Genomic DNA, 12,004 nt, shown 5'->3' on the forward strand with positions numbered 1-12,004 from the left:
ACAGATTTCAGAGCGCTGGGCTCTGCCTGTTATTCGTCCTCCCAAATCCCATGAAAATGACTTACTCTTAGGCTTTGCACTCAGAGAGTTCCAGGGAGGACTACCACTTGTAGATTTATTACCCGGTACACAGCCCTCCTGTTCCTTGGAATCCTTGTAGCTGCTAACTAGCTGTGAGTTAGCATACCCTTTTCCATTATTTTGCAACACTGGTAAAGTGGTGTCATTCCCACGACATAGTCCAGGTGATATATACATATATACACCTTCTCCTGGCGAGACCTCAAATCATCTTTGTAATATCTATCAAACTATAGATCCTACACATCCACTGGACCTGGATTCTAAAAGTACAATATACACTTAATCAAAAAGCATTTAAATGGCCAAACTATTCTACAATTTAGGATTTTCCAGAGTGGGTTATTTGTGAATATACGACCCTCCGGAGCATTTGCAATTGCCACAAATTGTTGTTTCTTACACGACCACTAGAGGTGTTAAACTTTAAAACGTGACTATAGGTTGTAATAAGCTGCTGAATAATCAAACTATTTGGTCGTTTTTTTTTTAGGCTGGTGTTTGTATGTGTGTGTCAAGGTTCAAGGATAAATTCTTGTTTTTCTTCGGAACATGGTAGAACAAAAAAATGCCATTGCATTCGAGTCCATTTATGTTACAAAAGAAAAACAGTAGTGCGTTCCTGCAGCACATTTTTTGACTGCAGCAACAAAACAATGGTGAGTTCTCCGGCTAACATTGTGTCATAAAAAAAAGACTTCATGGAAATATGTTTCATCTACTCTGGCGTCTGAGCAACGGGCATCACTCAATGATTATCGTGCACCCCCCCTTCCCTTTCTACTGCGCTCTGTCCTGGGGGGTTCTTCGCACTTGATGGAGTGTGGTTTGCAGGTGTGACTGTATGGACGAAAAGATGGTGTGTTTGGTGTTCATCTCAAGGTCTGCTGCAGTGAAAAAACTGAAAGGTTGACTTGAATGAATTGTATTATGTCAACAGATTTCACATTACTGTATTTGGTTAGTTTGGTTAAGCAATAATATTAAGTTGAGCCTTACATTTTTTATTTAAACGTATTGCTTTCAACTAACCTAATACAGTTATGTGAAATCTGTTGACATGATACATTTAATTAAAGTCAGTGTTTTCGTTTTCTCAGTGTGCCCTATTATTTTTTTGTAATAAAGACATGCAGCAAACTTCATGCAAGATATGGCACTTGCACTGAGGTTGTCAAACAGTTTAACATGACTTCTTACAATAACAGGTAGTTTGTAACATCCACACCTGCCTGTACCTAAAACATTCTAAATCAAAAATATTTTTTAAATGATAACCTGTAATTGTAGGTAGATGTGCAGCACACAAAATCAAACTGTCCTTGCTCTGCAAATACAAGGCATTGACATATTTCAATCACTGAACCTTTATAAATTATTTCATTTTCTGCAGTGATTTGGAAAAACTGTACATTTTTTATTTCAAAATAAGGTACGCCAAAAACGTGCAGCTTTCCCTGAAAGCTCAAAGGAATCAATCAAATGTTCCTGTTGTAGCTGATTGAAGTGCTATGGATAAAAAACAGGTAAAACATCATTAATCAGATTCCTGCGATTTGAATGACTAAATATTTCAGCTAGTCACATTTTTCACCCTGCAAACTGTGTGCAACATCGCTTACAAATTGTTGTCAGCGTCGACCAGCTTGTTAAATCCTGCTATCCTTTTGTGTCAAAGTAATTGGTGCCTAACTAGATAGAAATGACCAATTTCTCCTCCAACCTTTAAAACTGTTTCCCTCACAACACAGGTGCTTAGCAACAAGAGTACTCTGACAATGAAAGCAGTAAAGCAGGAGGATGCTGGGAAGTATGTGTGTCGGGCCGTGGTCCCCAGAGTGAACGCCGGGGAGAAGGAGGTGACGCTCACTGTGAATGGTAAGTACAATGGCCGTCATGCACTGAATGTCAATGGCACTTTGTCCTCTTTGGGGGGGGGGGAATCAGGTTTGAGGAGCAGGATTCTGGCCACTGTTATTATATTGAGATGATGGGAATCTAAATATTTGTGTAGGGTTGATTAAAATCTCAAACTTTACGTACAATTTTAATATTTGTTTTCTATGTTTTTGTATTACAATATCAACATTAAAATGTAAATCTTAATTTATCCCAGGGGAAATGTTTTGTGACATTTTAGAATGAATGAAATAATATCTAAACAATTAATTTAAATAATGTCATTTTGCATACAAATAACAGAAGTTTAAGTATTATTAAAATAAGGATATAAATATAAAATAACATCTTGTACAGTATATATTGTAGGTATGAAACTGTCCTTGCTCTGTTAATACAAATAATTTCAATCACTGAACATTAACAAATCTTCCATTCACTGCTGTGCTTTGGAAAACAGTCACAATGTTTTATTTCATAATACATATGGCTTAGCTTTCCCTAAAAGCTCAAAAGAATAAATAGAATGTATATATAAAATGTTCACATGAATCCATGTTGAGTTTGCTTTCACACGAGTGGCGGGATTCCGTCTCCACTTTGGAAGCTTTCACATGTGCCTGTGCTGTTCCGAACAGCCAGTACCTGGTAATGGGGCGCAATTTTGAGCAGAAAAAATAACACTACATTTGACAAAGCCATGCTGAGAATTAAAAGCAACCGTCCCTGAACCAAAATGGATGTATCAACATTTCCTTTCAAAGAATGAAAATTACCCAGAGATGATTGTGGACAGAGGAGACCCCCCCCCTCAGCGCAGCCGTCACTGAGAGTTATTAAGGCTGCCTGTCATTGATTTCTAATGGCCACATTTCACACCTTTATCTCCACTTTGTGACTGATGGCCGCAGTACAATGAAAAAGGATTCCAACCTTTTTGAACGATTCAGTAGCTAGAAAACAAACGGTATTCTGACAATACAGTTTAATAGAGAGATGTTTTAAGGTCAGCCAGTCGAAAGAAGCAAACACATTGACATGCTGCAAGTTGTTCAACTTTACAACTAAGACGTTGTGAAGTCTTGGAATATTTTCACAGTGGCAGATCAGAGTGAAGGGAAACATGTTTTTCAGACTGAAGAATGAACTTGAGGTAACCTTTGTCAAGTCTTTACCGACTTTCAGAAAATAAGCTGTTTGTTACAGGACAGTGTATCATGCCGGTAAAAAGTAAACTATTCTCACATCCAAAAGCACAACGATGATTAATTATCTCTGTGGATATGGTGGTAAGCAGTGGTGTAGTGGGCGTTGGACGCGGGGGTACGCCGTACCCCCACTTATTTGGAGCATGATCTTTTTTTTAATAGTCTAATAAATATAAAATCATTGCCAGTCTTATCAGTTGTAAGTGTGTATTTGTTGTAATAATGACAAAAACATAATACATTTCACAGTAATTATAATAAAAAATAAAAACGATTTCCTTAAAAAATGATGATTCGTCACATCACGCTCGTGACCCCGCAGCGAGCTGGGGGTGTGTCAGTGACACACCCATATGAGGGGCCGTACAGGCCGTAATTCATACTGGTCCTCTCACGCACATACATTCTCCTTTTACATACATATATTTTCACTCTTAAATACATACATTCTCCTTTTACATACATATATTTTCACTCTTACATACATACATTCTCCTTTTACATACATATATTTTATAATATATGCATGTCTGAAGAGAATATATGTATGCAAGAGAAGAATGTATGTATGTGTGAAGACAATATATGTATGTGAGAGAAGAATGTATGTATGTGTGAGAGAAAGTATAGTGGAAACGGAAGGAGTATGGTTGAAACGGAAGGCAGGTCATTCTTGCGCTGTGATTGGCTCAGAAGGTCGAGCGGGGCGGGCTCATGTTCAGAACTTCTGATTCAAATCAACATAAATAAATATAATAAGCATGTGTCTAAAATGGACAACATTGTTAGGAGATTTAAACTATACAGTGATTCTGCACTGCGGTCACTCAGCCGTCTCTCGCGTTTGTCTTTTCAAATCAGCTGCTCTTCATATTTTACAAATATTTTTTACTGAAAGTTCTTAATAAAACTGACACTGTTGGACTCGAGGGGAGAAGAATAAATGGACAACATTGTTAGGAGATTTAAACTATACAGAGAGCCGTTTTTTCAAATCAGTAGCTCTTCATTTTCTTTTTACAAATATATTTTACCACAAGTTCTTCATAAAACTGACACTGTTGGACTCGGTACTAGTTTGACTGCTACTAACAATACATTGAAGTACTTTTACTGTGTACTTTGTGAGAAATACTCTGTCAAAGTCCCCTCCATATAGCACATAATCTAATGCATCAGTCCGTCCCAGGCGGGAGTTTATAAACCAAAGAGTAACCGCCCTTACGGCACACTCTGATAAGTAAAGCGAACGCACCCGCAAGGACACCTGGCCAGGGATGTGACAGTTTCAGGGGTTGACAAAATGTTCCTTAAAACCCCTAATGCTTGCTGCAATCTACGCGATTCATCTCCCTCCATCATGTTATGTTGATTTGAAATCAGAAGTTCTGAACATGAGCCCGCCCCGCTCGACCTTCTGAGCCAATCACAGCGCAAGAATGACCTGCCTTCCGTTTCAACCATACTCCTTCCGTTTCCACTATACTTTCTCTCTCACATACATACATTCTTCTCTCACATACATATATTGTCTTCACACATACATTAGTGCTGGGGGGAAACGATTATTTTTGAAAACGATTAATCGGGCGATTATTTGATCGATTAGTCGACTAATCTAACGATTATTTTTCTGTTGTTCAATTCATAAAAAACGTAATGTAAAAAAATAAATGTTCACGATACTGTGTCTCAGGGGATCTTAATATTTAAGAACCTATTAATGTGTTATACCAGATTAACGGAAATAATCTCAGCTAACTGCCGATACAAACCATGTTTACCAAAACAAAACACAAGTCTCATAAGAAGCATCTAAATGACCCCTGAGCGAAAAATGCTAACGGACATTGGCACAGAACTCAAGATAAAAGTACCCTTATTACTTATCGTAGCTGCACATACAATATATCCGATTAAAGCTGAGACTCCACAGATTATGTAGGTATATAGTATCATCACTGAGTGATCCGGACTCGCGACAGGGGAAGCAAATACAGTCATCACAACACGTACCTTCACAGAGCTTCTAGGGAGATCGTCTCACCACCGTAGCTGTCAATCTGATCAAAAGACGTGTTCAATGGCATTACAATGAGAAAAAACGCGGCTGAATCGGTTAATCCATAGGTTTTTAACGTCTATGTATAAAAAAATGATTGAATTTATAATCCATAATTCCATTTAATGTAAAAATCGGAGAGCAAATGCTAGCTGCTAATGGTAGCCACCACAGCTAGCTGCTGCTTCTGCTAGGCTATGCAGCAGTCTTAGTGAGATATAAATATATAAATATCTTTGCGTTTTGGACTAACTTTAAAATATTCCCATGCTTTTGAAGACCTAGGGCGAGATGTTTTCGTTTGGGGGCTTCGTGCGCAATCCTGTGAGGAGGAGGTGGTAGCCGTTTCAGTCTCCATTGTGTTTGAAGTGCGATTGCGAACTGCTTGTTGCTTTGGGTGACCCACGTGTGTGTAGCGACGCGTCGACGCGGAAATATGTCGTCGACGATATTTTGAAGTCGACGCGTCGCTACAGCACTAACATACATACATTCTTCACTTGCATACATATATTCTCTTCAGACATGCATATTATAAAATATATGTATGTAAAAGGAGAATGTATGTATTTAAGAGTGAAAATATATGTATGTAAAAGGAGAATGTATGTATGTAAGAGTGAAAATATATGTATGTAAAATGAGAATGTATGTATGTAAGAGTGAAAATATATGTATGTAAAAGGAGAATGTATGTATGTAAGAGTGAAAATATATGTATGTAAAAGAAGAATGTATGTGCGTGAGAGGACCAGTATGAATTATGGCCTGTACGGCCCCTCATACACCCACGGCCAGCTCGCCGCCCGCCGGTTTTGCGGCAGCTCTTTCCCTCAAGAACGCTAACGAAAAAGCTCTATAATGGCAGGCAAACATTTTTTTCTTGACTTATTGTTACGGTGTGCAGGAAGCAGGACCCAAATGCAGATTTCAGTGACAAAATAATTCCTTTATTTCAAGGCTACAATATCAGAGACAGAACAGTTTACTCACAACACAAGACAACCCGACAAAGAGAGACAGAAAACCCAGAACTTAAATACACCCAGGACTAATCACATAAACACGAGACAGGTGAGGAGGGAGGAGAAAACACAGAGGCACCAGGTGAACACAATCGGGTAATCAGGGAGGGAAACAGACAGAAAGCAAACAGGCAGGAAACGGGGGTGAACACCTTACAAAATAAAACAGGAAACCCAAAGATAGAAAAAGACAAGAAAAACACCAACACAGACAGATCCTAACAGTACCCCCAAAGACGGTGGGACCTCCAACGAGACAGGACAAGGAGCTGGCAGGAGAGTAGACGGCGGGACCTCCAACGAGACAGGACAAAGGGTTGGCAGGACCCCCGGCAGGAGAGTAGTTGGTGGGACCTCCAACGAGACAGGACAAGGAGCTGGCAGGACCCCCGGCAGAAGAGTAGACGGCGGGACCTCCAAGGGGACAGGACAAAGGGTTGGCAGGACCCCCGGCAGGAGAGTAGTCGGCGGGGCTTCCAACGGCACAGGACAAAGGGTTGGCAGGACCCCCGGCAGGAGAGTAGTCGGCGGGACCTCCAACGAGACAGGACAAGGAGCTGGCAGGACCCTCGGCAGGAGAGTAGACGGCGGGACCTCCAACGAGACAGGACAAGGAGCTGGCAGGACCCCCGGCAGGAGAGTAGACGGCGGGACCTCCAACGAGACAGGACAAAGGGTTGGCAGGACCCCCGGCAGGAGAGTAGTCGGCGGGGCCTCCAACAGCACAGGACAAAGGCTTGGCAGGACCCCCGGCAGGAGAGTAGTCGGTGGGACCTCCAACGAGACAGGACAAGGAGCTGGCAGGACCCCCGGCAGGAGAGTAGACGGCGGGACCTCCAAGGGGACAGGACAAAGGGTTGGCAGGACCCCCGGCAGGAGAGTAGTCGGCGGGGCTTCCAACGGCACAGGACAAAGTGTTGGCAGGACCCCCGGCAGGAGAGAAGACGGCGGGCCCTCCAACAGGACAGGACAAAGGGTTGGCAGGACCCCCGGCAGGACCTCCAACGGGACAGGACAAAGGGTTGGCAGGACCCCCGGCAGGAGAGTAGACGGCGGGACCTCCAACGGGACAGACATACGATTGGTAGGACCCCCGGCAGAGGAGTAGTAGACGGGACCTCCAATGGGACAGGACATGGAGTTGGCAGGACCCCCAGCGGAACCTCCAACGGACCAGGACATTGGGTAGGGACTTGAGACGTGACTCGAGAGGGGAACTAGAGAGGGGACTAGAGAAGGGAACTCGAGAGGGGACTAAAGGAGGGACTAGAGGAGGGAACTGGAGAGGGGACTCAAGAGGGAACTGGAGAAGTGACCTGAGGAGGGACTAGGGAAAGGACTAGAGAAGGGAACTCGAGAGGGGACTCGAGAGGGGGACTCGAGGAGGGACTAGAGGAGGGACTAGAGGAGAGGACTGGAGAGGGGACTCGAGAGGAAACTTGAGATGGGACTGGGGCCAGAGCTGGGGCCAGAGCTGGGGCCAGAGCTGGGGCCAGAGCTGGGGCCAGAGCTGGGGCCAGAGCTGGGGCCAGAGCTGGGGCCAGAGCTGGGGCCAGAGCTGGGGCCAGAGCTGGGGCCAGAGCTGGGTCTGGAACCATAGCTACGGGGGCCGGAATTGAAGCCAGAATCATGGCTGTAAGGTCCGGTTCTGGAGCCGGAAACATGGATGTAAGGTCCGGCTCTGGAGCCGGAAATATGGCTGTAAGGTCCGATTCTGGAGCCGAATCCATGGCTGCCGGGACCGGTTCTGGAGCAAGGACCATGGCTGCTGGGGACAGAACTGGGTCTGTAACCATGGCTGCTGGAGGCTGAACTGGTTCTGGAACCATGGCCCCTTGGGCTCGTGCTGCCAACCTGGCCTTGCGACTCCTTCCTTTAGGAGCCGTTTGGAGGCTCCGTAGACCTCCAAAGGCCAGATGAGTACCAGCGAATGGCTCCTGGACTGTAGCAAACACTGGGTGAGAAGCAGGGGCTGACGCCAGACGGGTCACACCGATGCGTGTGGTATCAAAACGGGAGTTGGGAGGCCTGGGGCTGTCAGGCAGGGGATAACACACCGTGAGAAAGTCCAAAATCCTGCCCGATAAGAATTTAACCAAGCCTGGCTTCTCCATAGTAATCCGGCGTGCCTCTGCCAGAACAGCCTCTCGCTGCTGAACCCTGGACGCTCCCAACCATCGATACGAGCAGTCATCCAAAGCAAAGGAAAACTCCAATAGCTCCTGCTCAAAAGGATCTGCTGGGCCCATATCTTGGTCGGGTTGTAATGTTACGGTGTGCAGGAAGCAGGACCCAAATGCAGATTTCAGTGACAAAATAATTCCTTTATTTCAAGGCTACAATATCAGAGACAGAACAGAACACTCACCGCAGTTTACTCACAACACAAGACAACCCGACAATGAGAGACAGAAAACCCAGAACTTAAATACACCCAGGACTAATCACATAAACACGAGACAGGTGAGGAGGGAGGAGAAAACACAGAGGCACCAGGTGAACACAATCGGGTAATCAGGGAGGGAAACAGACAGAAAGCAAACAGGCAGGAAACGGGGGTGAAAACTTTACAAAATAAAACAGGAAACCCAAAGATAGAAAAAGACAAGAAAAACACCAACACAGACAGATCCTAACACTTATTTTCTAAAAAGAATATAATTCACAAGAAGAAAGAGGCTAGCAGCACCGAAGCTACAAGTGAAGCTGCTACTATCACTACATCACCAGAAGAGCCGCCTAAAGACGTGGATAATGCTAGCACTAGTCAACGTTAGCTATGCTAGCAACGTTCCCCTGGCTAGCTCAAGCTCACCTTTCCCAGAGGTATGGACGGAGGAGATGTGGCGGAGGAAACAAGAGGCTACCCGTGGATAGACTGCAAAGCTGGGAAACTGGGCTGCAAAGTTTGTTCATCCATTTCGGATTTATCAGTCTTCAAAACGCAAGGTGTGTGTGTGTGTGTGTGTGTGTGTGACATTATATATTGACCTCACTAGATTTTTAAATACCTAAATATATTCTAAATGTGTGTGTGAGACTGAGTGTTCATGCGTGTATACGTGTGTGTGTGTGTGTGTGTGTGTGTGTGTGTGTGTGTGTGTGTGTGTGTGTGTGTGTGTGTGTGTGTGTGTGTGTGTGTGTGTGTGTGTGTGTGTGTGTGTGTGTGTGTGTGTGTGTGTGTGAAGCAGCGCTGTCAGCTTATTTGCAATATAGGCCTAATCAGAATAATTTCAAGTCCAGATTCAATGTTGTTTGCATAAGTAGGCTATATTTTTGGTTTCGTTTATTTAATAAGTTAATTTCAGGAGAACTTTGGGAATTTTGTTTGTTTGTTATGCATTTTAAATAGATTTTGAAAGTGGAGATAGAGAGAGAAGCAGCGCTGTCTGCTTAGTTGCAATACTGTAGTTTATGCAATTTAGGCCTATAAATTGTTTATGTAATTTATGTGCCTGTGTGTCCATGGTTTTGAGTCTGCGTATGTGTTGAGCGCAGCGACGTCTGCTTTTTGCAGTACAGTAACTAAAGTAGGACTAAGCATACCGGTAGTTTCTGTGGACCTGTCTGCCCGTTTTGTGAATGCACTGCGCGCGTGCGCACTTGTGTGGCATTGTTTGGGATGACCTGATTAAAATAGCATCCCCCCAGTAAAAAAATCCCCACTACACCACTGGTGGTAAGAGATGATCACAACGTGTCATTTATGAGAATGTCCCCCTCGACTTACCTCCACCTCTCCTGCTCCATGACTCAAGTTAATGATTATGTGATTTCTTGTCAAGTGTAAAGCAATGACAGAGCGGCAGTCATTGTCGATGAAAATGTTAGATCTCAGGCTCCTTAAACAATGCTCATTAAATATGCTATCTATCACTGATTTTCTTTCTGTAAACAACAAGAAGCCATGCCCTGAGGGCTGTCTGAGGAGAGCATTTGAAAAGAGAAGAAGAATGTTCTATGGTCAGAGTGTCCTCAGTGTCAGGGCTGTCACTCAGTGTTCAGAGCGTCAGACCCTCCTCTGATCCAGGGGAGGTTACTCTCTGTCTGACAGCCAGTCCAAAAACATGGACGAGTAATAGCTCTAAAGCCTCCTAACTGATCAGATTAATGCAGCACAGTGTGACCCTAACCCTTTTTTATTTCGTTTTTTTATGCACAACATACAGTATAATGTTTCTTTGTTTTGTTACAGTACACTGAAAAAACTGAAACACTGACTTTAATTAAATGTATCATGTCAACACATGTTACATAACTGTATTAGGTTAGACGAAAACAATAATATTAAGACATTTTATTTCAACTAACCTGATACAGTTCTGTTGACATTATTCATTTAATTAAAGTCAATGTTTCAGGAGGTAATGTTCAAAACTAATGTCACTATGGTAACTGATGAGTATGTGTGCTGGTGCTAAAACAACCTTTGTTTCCGTATTACATTCCTTATCTTGGAATGATTAGAATCTGTCAGAGGAGAGCACGTATGTGTGTGTTTGTTACTAATGTAAGTGAATTAAGCAATCATACACGAGAGGCCGTTCTTTAACGTCATTATTGGTACGACAGTACTGCGGCAGGACCGAGGCGCTTGCGCCGAGGTCCGTACGCCTGTACTGGAGAAAAGCAAACTGCAAGCAGTTTGCTTTTCAGGCCAAGGGTATACCGTTTTTCTCAGACGCGGAGGGATACTGACTTGTTGTGAAAAGGCACGTTCTATTTGACCGTTCTTTGATCGTGGAATCAAACACGCCTATTGACCAATCAGAGAGCTTGCTCACACCTATGTGTTATAGAATATATAAATAACATCCATTAATCTATACTGCTGATTTAAATTTAAAAAGTAAATGTGAGAGTTACAAAGTAGAGGAAACTGAGAATTTCAAAGACGTTGATTGACGCGAAGACGTTTGGCTCAGGTCCATGTTGTGATGATGGAGTCTCTGTCCCTCCACAGGTCCTCCCACCATCTCCAGCACCCAGACTCAGCAGGTGCTCTACGGAGAGAAGGGTCAGATCAAGTGCTTCATCCGCAGCACCCCTCCTCCCGACCGCATCGTGAGTCATGTGATTCCTCATTCCATTTACTCATTAATTTCCATGTTAGAGACATTCGGTCAGTGGGGGATGCATCTCATTAGGCTGAAACACTAATGGAGCATTTCCAATGCAGCGCGTAGCACGGTTTAAGCGTGCCGTGCCAAACCCGGCCCGTTTTTTGTTGCGTTTCCACTAGGGGTAGTTCCGGCTAACGGGTACCTTTTCACAGTTTTTCTGGCCCTCCAAAATCGTGGTTCTTTCCAGGCCAACAACCGGGCTGAATATGCTAAACTAGTGACGTGAGTGGCTACAACTACAACAAGATGAACATATTTGACCGTGATTTAATTGTAATACACGTTTCAAAATGATGCCGAAGTAACAACATACTGATACCGGTTAGTAACAACCATGAATTAATGCTTTGACAAGTCCATCCACACACTCAACAATGGCCTACAGACATAAATAAATCAGCGACTGTATTCGCCATGACACAGACAGTCTGTGGTTTGAACTTGTTTAACTGTTGTCTAGTTTCTGAACAGATATGAGGAGCTGTGAGCTCTGAGTGCTAACAGCTAAAGGCGGATGTTTGGTTTTGTGTGTCACAATGAAGATGACGTCACAGCTCCGCCTACACTGCGTTACTATAGTTACTGCCCCAGCTACTAAACTGTAAT

The 12,004-nt window shown here is 43.5% G+C and overlaps 1 protein-coding gene across 3 annotated transcripts in view; it reads left to right on the plus strand.

The window, feature by feature from the left end:
• Nucleotides 1–12,004, plus strand: part of kirrel3a (kirre like nephrin family adhesion molecule 3a) — a 362,627-nt gene that overhangs the window by 314,034 nt on the left and 36,589 nt on the right. For all 3 annotated transcript variants that reach the window (XM_034226819.1, XM_034226821.1, XM_034226820.1), the window contains exons 9-10: nucleotides 1,833–1,959; nucleotides 11,239–11,339. In XM_034226819.1, the coding sequence (XP_034082710.1) occupies nucleotides 1,833–1,959; nucleotides 11,239–11,339 (228 nt within the window). The remainder of the gene's footprint in view (nucleotides 1–1,832; nucleotides 1,960–11,238; nucleotides 11,340–12,004) is intronic.

This window comes from Gymnodraco acuticeps, unplaced genomic scaffold (genome assembly GCF_902827175.1).
Source record: "Gymnodraco acuticeps unplaced genomic scaffold, fGymAcu1.1, whole genome shotgun sequence".
Taxonomy (NCBI): domain Eukaryota; kingdom Metazoa; phylum Chordata; class Actinopteri; order Perciformes; family Bathydraconidae; genus Gymnodraco; species Gymnodraco acuticeps.